The 18,013-nt window shown below is 35.6% G+C and overlaps 1 protein-coding gene across 7 annotated transcripts in view; it reads left to right on the plus strand.

Moving 5' to 3' along the window:
- OMA1 (OMA1 zinc metallopeptidase) overlaps positions 1-18,013 on the plus strand; it is a 282,334-nt gene that overhangs the window by 28,185 nt on the left and 236,136 nt on the right. For 6 of the 7 annotated variants that reach the window (XM_009249734.4, XM_009249729.4, XM_054534008.2 and 3 more), the window contains exon 8: positions 13,644-13,793. In XM_009249734.4, coding sequence (XP_009248009.2) covers positions 13,644-13,793 — 150 coding nt within the window. Of the gene's footprint in view, positions 1-13,643; positions 13,794-18,013 lie in introns of those variants that run through there. The other variant, XM_054534014.1, reaches the window with a different exon arrangement.

The raw sequence follows: 18,013 nt of genomic DNA on the forward strand, positions 1-18,013 counted from the left end.
ATTGATCTTATTTTTAGCTGTATTTGTTCTACATTAAATTCGTATTTGAGTTTTAAATTTCAGTTACTTTGTCTTTTCATTCTAGAATATCCCTTTGATGCTCTTTTATAAATTTCAATTCTCTGGTGAAATTCTCCATTTTGTCGTGTGTTTCTTTGTTTATATTTTCTTGAATATGTTAATCATATACTTTTTTAAAAAATTCATGTTTCTTAACTAATATCTGTTTTATAGCTGGGTCCATTTCTGTTGTCTGTTTTTGGCTTTGGTCTTGTTTCTTGGCATGGTTGCTTATTTTTGATTGAATGCTGGACATTTCATATAAACAGTTCTGTTGGCTCTGAATGAGATATATATATTTTTTCCTATCAGAGGGATTCTCTGTGCTAAGTGGTCACTTAGAGCATAGCAGATCTCTCCACTTATTCAGAGCCTGAGGTGAGTTTGCATAGGCTGGGATGATGAGCTCTACTATAAGATTATAGGACAGCGATCTAGCTCTTTCTTTGGGGAACCTTCCCATAGAATATATATTGGCCTTTCCTCTGTGGTCATTCAAGTGTCTGCAGATGAATCCTGTAAAAACTGGCTGTTGGATATACCGCATTTACCGTGAAGTGATTACTATACATTTCATGCCTCTATCAAAATATCTCATGTAACCCATAAATATATAACCTACCAAGTGCCCACAAAAATAAAAAACAAGTAAAAAAACTGGTGTGTCACTGTTTGAGGATTGGCAGTGGAAGAGGGAGTAGGATTTTCCCATTCATTGTGGAGACTTTTAAAAATTCTCTGTTATGACCCTTATACCTCAACCTTTCTTTCTTGGATGTCAAATACTAAATCTTTCTGGGGTCTCTGTAGTGTGGGATAATCAATCAATTGCCAAAGAAGCGAGCAATAAGTGTAGAGATAATGCATGAACTCTGGAACTATACTGCCAAGTTTGAGAATCTGCTTTGCCAGAGAGAGCACTAGCTGTGTGATTATGATCAAGTTATTTATCCTTTTTGTGCCTCAACTTTTCTCATCTGTAGGATAGGAAGAGTACTTTGACCTATCTCATACACTTAATACAATTAAAATTCTTAGAGCTCGTGTCTTTTAATCATTTATCTTAAAAGGACTGTCTGCTATCTCCTCTTCTTTATTTCACAAATACATTATCTCAAACCCAGTATGTTCAATATTAAATTCTTAATTTCTCCCTACATGTGTTTTTCTTCTGGTCTCCCTTTTCCCAATGAATATACTACCCTCTATTCAGTTGCTTTTGGGGGAAAAAAACCTGGAGTCCTCCTTAGTTATTCGTTCTTTATCATTTACTCTTAATTTTTTCACCAAGTCCTGGCAGTTCTATCTATAAAATATATCTCAGTATGTTCCCATCTCCAGTACTAGCATCTTTTACCTAAACTTCTGTACCAGGCTCATGATAGCTTTCATTGACTCCAGTCCTACTCCTCTCCATTCCATTCTTCACCCTGCCATAAGTAAGAAACAGATCCAGTAAGCTATGATGATATTCTCTTTTCTTTTCTTTTTTCTTTTCTTTTCTTCTCTTCTCTCTCCTCTCTTCTCTCCCCTCTCCCCTCTCCCCTCTCCCCTCTCCCCTCTCCCCTCTCCCCTCTCCGCTCTCCCCTCTCCCCTCTCCGCTCTCCCCTCTCCCCTCTCCCCTCTCCTCTTTTCTTTTCTTTCTGACGGAATTTCACTTTTGTTGCCCAGGCTGGAGTGCAATGGCGCGATCTCAGCTCACAGCAACCACCACCTCCTGTGTTCAAGCGATTCTCCTGCCTCAGCCTCCTGAGTAGCTGGGATTATAGGCATGTGCCACCATGCCTAGCTAATTTTGTATTTTTAGTTGAGACGGGGTTTCTCCATGTTGGGCAGGCTGGTCTCGAACTCCCAACCTCAGGTAACCCGCCCACTTTGGCCTCCCAAAGTGCTGGGATTACAGGCATGAGCCACTGTACCTGGCCTGATACTCACTTTCTTAAGATAAGGCTTTAAGAAGACATTTACCAGAATTTTCCTCCAGACTTTTCCCTTTCTCACCTAACCAATCCCCCACTTTGGATTGACATTTAACATTAATACAATCAGAAGACAGTTCGATCTTACAGACCTAGGTGCTAGCTCTTCTCTGATCCATTATGATGATTTTCATTTATTAATTGAATGTAATTAACTTCCAGATTATAGGGATACATAATATCTTCATGACATTAGAATTCAAGAGACAGAAATTTAATAAATAATTTTAACAAAGTTTGAAGTATTATGAATTGGAGATACAGGAAACATTCATTCCATGGGAGAATGTAGCATCAAATTACATAGGAAAACTTAGTCTTGGGATTAGACTGAGAAAGAAATAGTTAAAATGGAGATCTGAAAGATAAATAGTAATTATCCAGATGAAGATGTTGATAGGTGTAGTGTTTGGCATGGTATGTTCAAAGGCAAGAGAAACAATGGCTTATTCCAGGAATTGAAAATTTGTTATGGTTAAAATGTCAACAGAGTTCAAGAGCACCAATGGCAACAGATAAAACTGAAGGGTAGGCAGAAACTTCTTTATTAGCAATTTTAAGGATTTTGCACCTTGTCTAGCATAGGGGTCAGGACTTTGGGTTCAGTAGTCCAGATGGTGTGTTTGAGCTCTTGTCTCCTCCACATGACTGTAGCAAATCACTTAACCTCTTCAAATCTGTTTTGTAGTCTGAATAGTGAGAATAATGATAGTACTTCCATCAAAGGGTTATTTTGGGTATCCTGGACTTGATTCTTATTTGTGGCTTGTATCCTTTTTTTGGACCTTGATGCATCAGACTCCCTTGACTTCTTGCCATTGTAGCATTCAAATCATGTCAACATAATCCTCCTCTTCCTCATTCTCTCCTTCCTAGGCAACCTTCTGATTACAGCCTGGCTTCCTCTGTAGCATGCCTAGAAGGGAGAGAAAGTCCTGACCCAAGGACATAGATGCGTGTGCTCTTGCTGGTTTGGGCAGCTGTAGTTATCTCTGTAAATTAAGAAGTTGGCATTCTGATTTTATGTCAATCTTGTGAGCTTGGTTACTGGGAACTATTTCTGAGATATGGTTGTATTGGTCATATGCAGTCCCATTGGATTTATGAGGTTTCAACATGCAAAATTCACAAAAATGATGTTACTCATGAAGCCTTTTTCAAAGTAGGCAGCCCACTTTCCTTAGGGTTCTCTGCTGCTCCTCTGCTACTGGCTATGAGTGATTTTATTGTGCAAATTTATGTTTTTATAGGAGTTCTTTTAATTTTTCATTTGGAAGGCATTTGTCATTATATAAATGATCAGAATGATTAATATAGAATTAGTAATAACTGGTAAGACCAATATGTAAATTAAGCATAGAATAACAAGCTGTTCAGTCATCAGCTGACAAAAGATGTCCTGTTAAGTATTTGATCTTTTGAGGTATGAATATTCATTTGTCACTGTAAAGAGCTTTTGACACTTTGCAGTCATTATAGAAATGACTTTTTAAAAATTTCACAAGCAACTAAACTATCAGTTTTAATTTTTTCATAACAATTTCTTAAGTTTGGAAAAGAAAACTGATTTTCTTTTAGTGGTTCTGAACTGGGGTAGCCTTCTAGGATGACATTGTGTATGATTGTTTTTGATTGTCACAGTTATTGGGGAAGTGGAGGGAATTATTGATGTTTAATGGGAGGGAAATGGGGATAATAAATATCTTATAGGGGCCTGGAAAGCACTCCCTGGGAGTAATCCCCAAAGCCTGTTAAGTGGCCCTTTTGGGAAACACGGCCTGCTAGTTTCCTCAAGAAACCTGAGATAACTGTGCCAATAGCACCATCTAGTGAGGGCATTAGGTAATAAGCAAAATCTACTTTTCATCACAGAAATGAGAAAATTTCAAATTCTAAACTTTATTTAAAATAGTACCTTGTAGAATCATAGACTTTTAGAGCAGGAAGGAAAATTGGAGCTAATTTAATCTACCTTCTCATTTTACAGATAAGAAAACCAGAGTCTAAAGATGTGAAGTGATTTATCTAATAACCTATACCTAGTTAGTAGGAAGAACCTTAGTTCTTATTTTTCAGGTTAGTATTCTGAGCTTTCATCACAGCAGAGTACCTTTGTGTTTTATTTGGGTTATTGTTTTAGGTTCTTTGCTTAATGATTCTTTTAAGAAAGAAAAGAATCAGTAAGTAAGGAGACCATCTTATTTAATAGGTATGTTGTAAAGTAACTTTCATAATGCATACATTATTTGGAACTTAATTTTATCACCCAGAAAAATGAGACAGGCTTGTGTGTATTCATCGAATTTTTCATTGCTATGATTTCAGCTGTTGAGTCTTATGATAAAACTTTACCTAAGATAGAGGGAAAAAAGTAACATGAAAATTTATTAAAACTTAATTTATTATATTGATTGGTGAAATGACCTGCTGGCAATCAAAAGATGCAGAAAATTGAGCAAAAAATTCAGATTAAATGACCAGCATATGTCTTTCATTTCTATGTTGGAGCACATGAAGTATTTTTGACAAGTTAAGTTTTCTCTTGGTGTGAGGGATTGGCAAATACTGAGAATGGCTTAGCTGAAATTATCTCAAGATTATGTTGCATTTAGTTGGAAAAGAGCAATTTTAAATTATTTACTGGAAAAATGTTGTTTAGAGAATAAGTGGGTTACAAAATAAAATGAGCTTTAAGAAGTGATGTCATCAGCAATATTGGAAAATGATGAACCTATGGAAGTATGTGAGACTGAAATGAACTAGTTTCTGGTAGATGATGACAGTGATGATGGTAGTGTATAATAATCAATAACATTTTTAATGTGCTGGGCACTGTCCTGAGTATATTACATGTGTTTATTCTTTTGATCTTCATAACAACCCTGTGAGGTATAGGTAAACCTGAGGGATGGAGGAGTTAATTTACTTGGCAAAGCTCTCATTAGACAGTAAGGTTTCCCCCTCCCAAAGTGGAGGTACATTCATTTCTGAAAGGGAACTTTCCATCTTATATTTGTCTGCTGGAAACAATTTTGGTTTTCTGCAGTATTGCCTCTAAAATAATGATCATTTTTATATCTGTTTTGGTCCCTTTAAATCCTGTAAGAGCCTCAGTGTATTTTTCTAGCTGTAGCAGCCCAACTCCCCCTGCCACAATCCTTTGTAGTATTGTCTCAGATGATTATTTTACCTATCACATGTCTATGTGGAATACAGGAGAGGATGCCACAATGACTGGGACAAGTGTAGGGTGTTAATGGTTTCCTAAAAAAAAGATTCAGATTCATTTAGTGTCAGGATTTACCTTTGGAAGGGGGTGATGGCTAACAGGAGCTTTGTTGGAGTGTCTAGTGAATACAGACAGCAAAATTCAGAGATACTTTTCATCTTTGCATTTCTAATGAAAACGTTGGCTACAGGTAACAGTACAGTTAGGCTTTTACTTGGTCTAGATCTATTTATACATATTTCTCTAGTATTGTTTTGGCATTGGGAAATGGTGAAATTATAAGAACAATTTTTATACTGCTTTATTCTTTATGAATATCATATCCCACTGAGTTTATAATTTAATAGTAGCAAATTCTTTCTCAATATGTTCCTTAATGCATATTCATGTACATTTATATTCTCTGGATTGTACTAGAACCTTCTTGTAAATTCATGACATCATCACTTAGGACCAAACATAGCATTTTGCAATTACCATAGGCCTCCAGTTGCTCACCAGGGGAAAGGAAGGTGGAAATAGTGTCCGCTATGTTCTGAGTCCTGGACTGGCTGCTTTGCAAGAATTATCACATTTTACCTTGATGATTCACTGCTTTAATTTAGTTTTACAGATGAATCTGAGACTCCTAGAGACTAAATTATTGACCCAGGGGCAAAAACTCTGTCACCAGCCTACTTGGGTTCAAATTATGGCTCTGTCACTTACTAGCTATTTGAGCTTTGTCAAGTTATGTAGTCACCATGGATCTTGGTTTCTTCCTAATCTGTAAAGTGAGGGTCATAACAGTACTTACTACATGAGGTTGTTATGAGGATTAAATGAGTTAATATAATGTGTTAATATTTGTAATACACTTAAAACAATGCCTGGCATGTGGTGTCATGTAAGTGACTGTTAATAAATAAAATAATCAGTATTTTGAACCCAGATATTTCTGATTCTAAAACCTGTAGTCTCTCCATTATCTTAGTTTACAGTCTCAAAAAATATTCTAGGACCAAAGTATTTCACTGACACATATTTTCTTATGTTTCTCTGGCCAGCGGTAGCCGTTATTAGTTCTGTTTTTAAGAAGGAAATGTTAACCTAGAGTCTAATTCTTTCTTCGTGTACTTACAGTTGCTTAATAAGTTATTTAGTTCAGTTCAATAATTTTATTGAAGCAATGAGTTAGACTGAATTAGTTGCTGTATTAGTCCATTTTCACAGTGCTGTAAAGAAATACCCAAGACTGGGTAATTTATAAAGGAAAGAGGTTTAATTGACTCACAGTTCTGCATGCCTGGGGAGACCTCAGGAAACTTACAATCATAGTGGAAGGGGAAGCAGGTATGTCTTACATAGCAGAAGGAGAGAGAGTGTGTGTAAGAGCAGGGAAAACTGCCTTTTAAAACCATCAGATCCCATGAGAACTCACTCAGTATCACGAGAACAGCATGGGGGAACTGCTCTCATGATCCAATCACCTCCTACCAGGTCCCTCCCTCGACACATGGGAATTACAGTTTGGATTACAGTTGTTGATGAGATTTGGGTGGGGACACAGCCAAACCATATCAGTTGCTTAATAAGTTCTTAGTTTTCTACAATACTTTTCTTGAAGCAAATGGGTTAGACTTGTGATAAACTGAGTATTTATTTTAAAAATGTCTTTATTTTGGTCTATCATTGTTACTTTTTTTCTCTTTTTTAGTAAGTACATTTAACATGAGATCTACCCTCTTAAATTTTTAATTTTACAATACATACTTAACTATAGGCACATGTTGTATATCAGATCTCTAGATCTTATTCATTTTGCATAACTGAGACTTCATATCCATTGAATAGCAAATCCTCATTTCCTCCTACTTCCAGTCCCTGACAAACACTATTCTATTCTCTACTTCTACAAGCTTGCTACTTTAGATACATACCACATGTAAGTGGAATCGTCTAGTATTTGTCCATTTGTTACTGGCTTATTTCACTTAGCTTAATGTCCTCAAGGTTTATCTGTATTGTTGCATATGACAGGATTTCCTTTTTTAAGGCCAAATAATATTTCGATGTATGTTTATACCACATTTTCTTAATCTGTTCATTTGTTGATGAACATTCAGGTTGTTTCCACATCTTGGCTATTGTGAATAATGCTGCAATGAATGTGGAGTGCAAATCCCTTTGAGATCCTGATTTCAACTCTTAGATAAATATCCAGAAGTAGGATTTCTGAATCATAATGATAGTTCTTTTTAAAAATTTTTTGAGTAATCTTCATACTGTTTTTCATAAAGTCCACACCATCTTATATTCTCACTGACAGCATACAAGAGTTTCAGTTTCTTCACATCCTTGCCAACACTTATCTCTCTTTTTTTCAATGATAGATAACCTAACAGGTGTAAGGTGATATTTCATTGTGATTTCAGTTTGCATTTCCCTGGTGATTAGTGATATTGAACATTTTTTCTAATACTTGTTACCTACTTTTGAATGTCTTTTTTGAAGAAATGTCTGTTGAGATCCTTTGCCTATTTTTTAAAATGGGTTTTTTGCTATTGAATTGTAGAAATTCTTTATATATTTTAGAAATTAACTGTTTATCAGGTATTTGGTATACAAATGGTTTTTCCCATTCTGTAGATTGCCTTTCACTCTGTTTCCTTTGCTGTGCAGAGCTTTTTGGTAGTTCCACCTTCTATTTTTGCCTTTTATTTCCTGTGCTTTTGGTGTCATATTCACAAAATCATTGCCAAGACCAAAGTCATGAAGCTTTTCCCTTATATTTTCTTCTAGGAGTTTTATAGTTTTAGGTCTTATGTTTAAATCTTTAATCCATTTTTAGTTGGTTTTTGTGTGTAGTGTAACATAAGGGTCCAGTTTCATTCTTTTGCATGTGAATATTCAGTTTTTCTAGCACCATTTGTTGAAGAGACTGCTCTTTCCTCATTGTGGGGGGTGTGTGTGTGTGTGTTTGTTTCTGAGACAGGGTCTTGCTCTGTTACCCAGACTAGAGTGCAGTGATGTGATCACAGCTTACTCTAGCCTCGGCTTCCCAGGCTCAGGTGATCCTCCCACCTCAGCCTCTTGGTGCACAGGCGTGTACCATCACACCTGCCTAATTTTTTGTAGAGACGATTTTGCCATGTTGCCCAGGTTGGTCTTGGACTCCTGGTCTCAAGCAAACCATGTGCCTCAGCCTCCCAAACTGCTGGGATCACAGATATGAACCACGATGCCTGGCCTCCCATTGTATATTTTTGGTACCCTCATCAAAGATCTGTATTTGTGTGGGCTTAATTTTGGGCTCTCTATTCTGTTCCATTCATTGAACGGTTATCTTTCTGCTAATACTATACTGTTTTAATTACTGTAGCTTTGTAATATATTTTGAAATCAGGAAGCATGATGCCTCTAGTCTTACTCTTTTTCAAGATTGCGTTGGCGATTTGGGGTTAGTTGTGGTTCCATATGAGTTTTAGGATCGTTTTTTCTGTTTCTATAAGAAAAGTGCCAATGGGATTTTCATAGAGATCTCATTGAATCTGTAGATCACCTTGGGTGGTATGGATATTTTAACGATATTAAGTATTACAATCCATGAACATGGGATGTCTTTCCATTTGTTTGAGTTGTCTTTAATTTCTTTCATCAGTTTTTTAAAAATACTTTTTAGTGTAGAAGGCTTTCACCTCCTCAGTTTGGTTTAATAAGTATTTTATTCTTTTTAATGTTCCTGTAAGTGGAATTGTTTCTTAATTTCCTGTTTGGATAGTTTGTTGTTAGTGTGTAGAACATAACTGATTTTTGTATACTGATTTTTGTATCCTAACTTTACTGAATTTATTTATTAGTTCTAGCAGGGTTTTTTTGTGTGTGTGTGTGGAGTCTTTAGTTTTCTACTTATAAGATCATATCATCTGCAAACATTTTACTTCTTTCTTTCTGATTTAAATGCCTTTTATTTCTTGCTCTTGCCTCATTGCCCTGGCTAGGACTTCCAGTGCTGTATTGAACAGAAGTGGCAAGATTGGGCATTCTTGCCTTGTTCCTGGACTTAGAGGAAAAAATTTTTGTTTTTCACCATGATATGTGATGCTAGTTATGGGCTTTTCATACATAGCTATAATTATGTCGAGATAATTTTTTTCTATTTCTAATGTTTGAGAGTTTTTATTATGAAAGGATGTTTAATTTTGTCAAGTGCTTTTTCTGCATCTATTGAGATGATCATGTGTTTTTTTATTCTGTTAATGTGGTATATCACATTAATTGATTTTTGTGTGTTGAACCATTCTTGATTACCAGGAAGAAATCCTCCTTGGTCATGAGGTGTGATCCTTTTAATATGATCTTGAATTTGGCTTGCTAGTATTTTGTTAAGAATTTTTGTATTTATGTTCATCAGGGATATTGGCCTGTAATTTTTTTTGTAGTGTCTTTGGCATAGGTATCAGGGTAATGCTGGCCTCATAAAATGAGTTTGGAAGTGTTCCCTCCTCAATTTTTTGGAAGACTTTGAGAGTCATTGACATTAATTCTTTAAATGTTTTTGGTGGCATTCACCAGTGAGGTCATCTGGTTCTGGGCTTTTCTTTGTTGGGACTTTTTTTATTATTGATTCAATCTCATTAGTTATAGATTTGTTCATATTTCCTATTTCTTTGTTATTCAGTCTTAGTGGGTTATATATTTCTTGGAGTTTATCCATTTCTTCTAGGTTATCCAATTTGTGGGCATATAATTGTTCAGAGTAGTCTCTTATGATCCTTTGTATGGTATCAGTTATAATGGTATGTTGTAATATGTCCTCTTTCATTTCTGATTTTGTTCACTTAAGTCTTTTTTTTCTTAATTACTCTAACGACTTGTCAATTTTGTAAATCTTTCCCCAAAAAGCTCTTAGTTTTAATTTTTTTCTATTTTTTAAATTCTCTGTTTCCTTTATTTATGCTCTAAACTTTATTATTTCCTTCCTTCTGTAAACTTTGGGCTTAGTCCTTTTTTTTTTTTTTTTTTTTGGTAGATCTCACAGGTATAAAGTTAGTTTATTTGCTTGCTTTCTTCTTTTTTTTTTTTTAATGTAGGTGTTTATCATTATAAACTATCCTCTTAGAACTGCTTTTGCTGTATCCCATCAGTTTTGTTATATTGTGTTTTCATTTTCATTTGTCTCAAAATCATTTTTTTGTTGTTTTTTTTGTCCTTGACCCATAGGCTGTTCAGGAGTATGTTGTTTAGGAGTGTGCTTCAGAATTTCTGTTTAGTACTTTTTTACATTTTCTGAGTCTTTGTTGAAATTCTCACTTTGTTCATACATTGTTCTGACCTCATTGAGTGTCTTTATGATGGTTATTTTGAATTCTCTTGTTAGATAAGTAATATATTTCTCTTTTATTAGGGTCAGTTTCTGAAGATTTATCTTGATCCTTTGGTACATATTTCCCTGTTTGTTTTTTTCACTGTTATTGTTGATATCTACACATTAGGAGAAAACAGCAACCTCTTAGCCTTTACAGACTGTCTTTGTACAGGAGAAGATCTTCACCAGTCAGCACAGCAGAGATTCCCAGAACCTCTCAAACCTTCATGCTAGTCCAAAGTGCTGTCTTTGTTCTTAGTGGTGCCAAGGCGTCTAGGGTCCTGTCTGGTCCATCTGGTCCATATGCTGGGTCCTATCAGTGCTACAAGACAGATGAGACAGAAGCCAGTCCCTTGGACAGCCCTCAGAAATGTTAGAATGTTGGACATGTGATCTACCTCTTCCCCAAGCCCTGCCCCAGGAGAAGCTGGGCTCTGGAGTTTCTCTCCAACTTATTTCATGCTGAGCTTCAGGGAGTGGTCATGGCAACTGCTTGTGTGCTTGTTCAAACTTCTGTCGCATTATCACTGGCCCCTAGACATCTAGGGCGTTCTAGATTCCATCAGTGCTACAAGGCTGGCAAGACAGAAGCCAATTCCTAGGGCAGCTCTTAGAAAAGTTGGAATGTTAGATACACAAGCCAAGTTTTTCCTTCCCCAAGGAGTGATGGGGAGCTCCAGGTGTTCTTATGATCATATGGTGCTGTACTGGGGGTACATAATTGCTCTCGCAGATGATGGCAAGAGGGTGTCTCCAATTTTCTACCAGGTTTGATGTTGTTCATTTCGTACTTGTGCAGGTGCAGAAGCATTGCACCTAGTTTCAGGATTTCTCACAAAGGGAGTTTGTATATTATCGTTGAATCAGTGTGTTCATGTGGGGAAGGGGGGTTCAGAGCGTCCTATTCTTCCATCTTGCTGATGTCACCCTGTTACTTATTTTTCCTAAATTGGAAAAATTAAATAAAATACTCATTTTGGAAACAAAATTATCTGACTTTAGTGGGTCTTTGAACTGGGTTTGAGAAGTACAGACAAACTCAACACTCTTATCTTAACATTAAAGTAGATATCTCAAGTCCCCTTTCAGTACTTTTAGCTTGGAATACTTTCTAGTCTGTTGGGATAATTAATTTCTTTTTCTATTTCTGCGTATCAAATATTGCTTTAAAGATTCCCTTCAGCTGTGTTACTTAGAGATTGAATAGGGAAATATTTTGTCTTTTGATTAACAGTTTTAGGCTAAAAAAATTAGATAAGTATGCCTTTGGTTTGTATAGTAGACAAACTTCATGTTAGATAATTCATGAATTTGTAGTCCATTCAAATGTTTATCTTCCAGTTTTCAGAGGGATTTTTTGTTTGTGTTAGAATTCTTTCAAGTCATTTTATATTTTTATGAATTATTTGAGAAGAATACTTGTTAATCTCAGCTTGTATTTTTATTGTGAATGTGATTACCTATTATTGAGGGGCATAGTCCTGTGGGTGTTTCTAATTCAGCATCAAATAATTATTTCTTTATAGGTATATACATTACATACGTATTTTACACATAAGCACACACACATCTTGCATATATAGATATGTATTTATATGTGTACAAACATGAATAATATTTGTTATATACATTTATCTTGTATATTCCTGCTTATATACATATAAACATGTATATCCATATCTGTGCAGTAGTGTATAAAGTACCTTGAATTCTTTTCAACTTAGAATACTTGGAGGTCTTAAGGAATTATATTTCTTTAAATATTGAATAAGATTTACTTGAATTTAAAATTTTTTATTTTGCTAACATTTGGAAATGTTTTAATGGTATTTGTTAAGAAATGATGTAGCATGGATGTTGACTAGCATGCAATGTTCTATTAACATATTTGCCTTTTGGGGTTTCACAATTACACTATTATAAGCCTTTTTGAGAGTACATTTTAGTCAGTATAGTATATATATTTTTTCTTAGTTTTAATCAAAAATAAAATCATTGGGAAATATAATAACTTGTTTTCCAGTTATTATTAGAAAGAATAAGTTAAGAAATGTGAATAAATTGAACAAATTAATAAAATATTTGTTAATAATCCACCTTATGGAGGATTTAAAAGTAATTTTAATTATAAAATAATGTATTTTAATATAGTTCAGAAATAAAAGTCCTGCTCCCTCTCCACTATCAGATACCTCAGGTACATTCTTAGGGTAGCTACTGTTAACAGTTTCTTAAATAGCTTCTCAGATATGTTCTGTGCATATACGAGTATGTATAGGAGTGTATGATGGAATTGTACATACACAAGATCTACATATATTCTTTTAAAAAGTACTAATGTACTTTTATATTGTACTTTTATAAGGTATTGTGTTTTATAAGGTATATGAATTAAATATATTCTCCATATACATTGAGAAAATTGGGTAAATTGATGTGCATAATAAAAATGTCTTCTCTTTTTGTTTATTTGAAGTTTTTTTCTGATTGTTCTAGTGGCATAGAAGTAAAGTTTCTTTAATACAGTTTAATAACATTGTATTTTAAAACTTTATGAAAACAGAATTTTTAATTTGTGTAAAAGATTTTACCCTTAATACATGTTCATAATATCCATCATACTGCAAATAGTGGGCTATCTTTGGTTAGCAGGGTTATTGTGAATGTTGTATATGGGAAGGGCAGGTATTCTGTTATTTCAGTACTGTGATACCATGTTGTTTGAGGTGGGTCTTTTTCTAAGCAATGGGCATGTTCTACTTTTATTAAAGTGATGATAGAAAATGACTTTAAAGCATGTAGTGACATAAAGTTGTTAGAAGATATAACTAATGCTAAATGACAAGTTAATGGGTACAGCACACCAACGTGGCACATGTATACATATGTAACAAACCTGCACGTTGTGCACATGTACCCTAAAACTTAAAGTATAATAATAATAAAATTAAAAAAAAATAAAGTTGTATTTTTAAAAAAAATCCTCAAAACTGAGCTCATTGTGTGGTTTTACTAATTTTGGTTTCAGGCTTGTGCAGACATAAGAGCCAGTTCAGTGTTTTGGCAGCAAATGGAGTTTGTTGATAGCCTGCATGGCCAACCCAAGATGCCAGAATGGTTATCTACACACCCTTCTCATGGCAATCGAGTTGAGCACTTGGATAGACTTATACCTCAGGTGAGCTGACACCATAGAAGGCAGGACATTATTTTTACTGTATCATTTATTTTTAGTGCTGTCACTTCTTTTGCTTAGTAAAAGAGAGTTCTAGCCTATTAACTATTTTAATTACTATAATTATGGATTATCAGTTGTCAAAGAATTTGACTGAAAAGCAAAATTCTGCTTGTCCACAAGTCTTGGAGAATAAATTACTATGTACAGTTGACTTTTCTTAATAGTGAAGGTTTAACTCCTTCAGTATGAGACTTTAATTTTAACTGACTTGATGAAAGTTTAAAACTCAAGGCATATTAAGTTTTTTAAACATGTTGATGATAATTTAATCTTTCCTTGGTGATTTAAGCTTTTTGTTAAAAATACCAGTTAATGAGTTGTACAAAAGTTTTGGGTCAAGTGGATATTAATTGTAATAGTGGTACTGGAATTTGTTTTCTTGGGAAAAAAAATCTTCATGTTAGTTTGTTTCTGGTTGTTTATTTCTTTATGAAGATAAGAGTGAAGCATTTCCTCTAGCTTTTCTTTTTGTAGAATTCATAAGTGGGTCAAGCTGAGGCGGCTTTCTGCCAAGTAGTTTTCAGTATCCTCTGAAAATCTTTTGATTTGTTGACATCATTCAGAATGTTTTTATGGTTTCCATATCAGGACAAAATGGATGTTAGGCATCTCTGAGCCAGGTTACATGCTCTCTTCTATCTCACTTGTATTAAATTTGGTGGCTTGTTACGAAAGCAGAACATTTTTTAGCAATTTAAGAATTGGTACTGGGCCATGTGCTAAGGCATAGCACAACAGATCCAGGTGTATTATAGAAGGATCTTTCTCATGCCTGTAATCCCAGCATTTTGGGAGGCTGAGGTGGGTGGATCACCTGAGGTCAGGAGTTCGAGACCAGCCTGGCCAACGGGGTGAAACCCTATCTCTACTGAAAATACAAAATTAGGCAGGCGTGGTGGCATGCGCCTGTAATCCCAGCTACTCGGGAGATTGAGGCAGAATAATCGCTTGAACCCTGGAGGCGGAAGTTGCAGTGAGCTGAGATCGCGCCACTACACTCCAGTCGGCTACAGGGTGAGACTGTCTCAAAAAAAAAAAAAAGAAAAAAAAAGAGGGATCTTTCAATATGACTTCAAATTCATCAAATTCAGCCCAACAAATACGGAGTACCTCTTAAAAGAAAGAAATGATGCTAGATGTGGGGGATACAAAGAGGAATAAGACATGGTTCTTGATATTTACAGGATGCTAAGATACATAAAAAATGATTATTAGTACAAGGATATGATTTATCATAAGAAAAATAAAAACGGTATGCAGTTTGAAGGAAGATGAATCTGCATCTAGTTTGGGATAAGGAACTAGTGCAAGATTTATTCATTCATTGAGTCGATCAATATTTATTGATACTTATTGATTAATCTACTATTCTGTATTCCATTGCTGGGGAATGAGCAAGGAACAAAACAGTCTGTTCTCTTGGCGTTAACATTCTAGTTAGGTAATGCAAATAAGAAACAAACATACGTATGCCAAACAATAATAAGTACCTTGGGAAAAAATAAAGCAGGTTAAAGGTATTAGAGAGGGGCAGACAGCAGAGAAGGGGTACTAGTCTATGTTCGGTTGTCAAGGAAGGCCTCACTAATCAGAATCCCGAAAGAAGCACGGGAGCAAGTCCTTTAGCTGTCTGGAGGGAGAGAGAGCCTTTCAGACTGAGGAAGCAGCTGATGCAGAGAACCTAAAGTCAGCGTATGTTTGATGTGTTCAAGGAACAGCAAGGAAGACATTGGGGCTGAATGGAGTAAGGGAAGGGAAGAACAGTTCAAGATGAGGTAAAAGGGGACTAGACCACGAAGGATCTTCTAAGCCATTGTAAGGACTTGACTTTCACTTCAAGTGATAGGGGAAGCTAGTTGAGGATATTGAGCAGAGGAGTGACTTGATTTGACTCATGTTTTATTGTGATCACTGGCATTATTGTGTGGAGAGTAGACTAGTGGGGCAACGGTGGAGTCAGGGAGATTTTTTAGGAGACTCTCATAATCCTGGTAGGAGATGATGGTGGCTTGGACCAAGATATCTGGTAGCAGAAAATGGGGAAAGAATCAGTCATATTCTGGATATATTTTGAAAGGAGTGATGACATGATTTGTTGGTAATTTAGGCATACTTTGTGCCTTTTGTGAGCATTGAGAACAGCCTAGCATGGCTTCTTAACACCTATTTTAGTTTGTTCAGGTTGCAATAACAAAATACCATAGACTAGGTGGCTTATAAACAACAGAAACTTACTTCTCACAGTTTGGAAGGCTGTGAAGTCTTAGATCCAATTTCCAACAGATTTGGTGTCTGGTGAGGGCCCACTTCCCAGCTCATAAACAGCCATCTTCTCCTTGTAACCTCACATGGTAGAAGGGGCAAGGGAGTTCTCAGAAGCCTCCTTTATAAGGGTGCTAACCCATCCATGAGGGCTCCACCCTTATGACAGTCGCCTCCCAAAGGCGCTTACCTCCTGATACCATCACATTGGGAGTTGGAATTTCAACATATAAATTTTGGCAGGACACAGACATTCACTCTATATTAGCACCTATCTTAACTAGGTTTCATTTATATTCTTAATTTGAAAAAAAAATATTTGAGAAAGAAATAGCAGTGAAATTTACCTGATATAATATGTAGTAATTATTCCTCTTAACAGGGCAGTATAGGCGTGGGACATTATGTATTTCTTCAGTAACTGACTTGTACTGAGGATCACTGACTATAAGAGGGTCCTTTGTGCTATCCAAGGCCCCTGGGACTTTATCGCACCCTTTGAGGCCTGGGCCTGTCTCTAAAGCAATGATAACAATGTGATTTTCTCTTGGATTTTTTTTCTTTTTATTTTTGCTCAATGAAATTCTAAAAATATGTGGTTTGTTTAATTGGGTAATAAATTCTGTTAGCCAACTTTTCATGTGAAGACCCCTGAATTCTGAGTTGTCATTTCATCATCAAATTACTGAGCATCTTCAGAGAGGTAACAACTGTGCTTTAGAGATGTCTTTAAAATAATAATGAATTGATTAGTGAGTAGGCAGAAAAATGGCTAGAGAAACAAATGTTATTTGGGAGCAAATGATGAAGACAAAGACGTGAGACATTTTTCTTCTAAAAATAAACTATCCTAGTTCAGAAACTTAATTTGAAAACCTCATATAATTTCTTTTATTCCCCACCCCAAGTGATTAAATTCAATTTGAAAGTAATAAAACTCTATTGCAATATTGGGAATAACTCAGTGGTTGAAGTGAAACTGATAGTATAAGGGTATATTGTTAATTAGAATATACAGTCATAACTCAAAGATTGGAATTCCCTATTATTGTAGTCTAATTTCTGACATATAATGAAAGAAGGCAGTTTCTCAGGCAGTATATAGAATTATGTGAGTCTATATACTACTACTACATTTTAAAATTATATTTTATGTAGCATGCTCTAGTGAGCATGTTATGTTCTACGTAAGGTTCCTGTCCTTTGACATCTGTAGCAGTATGGGGAAGTTATGTTCCCCTCAAAGGCAGGTGAGAATACAGCACTAGAGAGCACAGACAAATCCAGGCCAGAGATGAAGATTTCAGAGTTTCAGAGTCATCTAAAAAGAAGTGATAGTTGAAGCAATGAGAATGGATGAGTTCACGTAGGAAGTGATTAGAGAAAAAGATCAAAGTAACAGTATTGCATATTTTCCACATTTAATGGGTGGGAGGAAGACAGAGCCTGTGTTGGATCAGATTCATAGGAGAACCAAGAAAGGATTCTGTGGGTCTGTGATTAGAACGCAAATTTTGATCATTTTGATTTTTAAACTTTAGCTTATCGAAGATTGTATATTTTTATTTCTTATTGGATCCCTTGCATATCATCACAAAAATGTATTGTTTCTTACTGTAGCTTATCAACTTTTAAAATGTTTAAATTTACACTTTATGCATTCAACAAGTATTTATCAGTCACCTGTTATATGCCAGGTTGTAGGTGATATGAAATAAATAGACAAAAATCCCTGTCCTCATGAAGCTTATTCTGCAGTAAAGGGAGACAGACAGTAAATTTGGTGCTGGGGGCGGGAGTGGGGGGCAGTGGGGAGGGAGAGGCAGCTCTCTCATGTCTCTTCTTATAAAGCTACTAATCCTATTGGATCAGGGCCCCACCCTTCAGACCTCATTAAA

Source organism: Pongo abelii, chromosome 1 (assembly GCF_028885655.2).
Source record: "Pongo abelii isolate AG06213 chromosome 1, NHGRI_mPonAbe1-v2.0_pri, whole genome shotgun sequence".
Taxonomy (NCBI): domain Eukaryota; kingdom Metazoa; phylum Chordata; class Mammalia; order Primates; family Hominidae; genus Pongo; species Pongo abelii.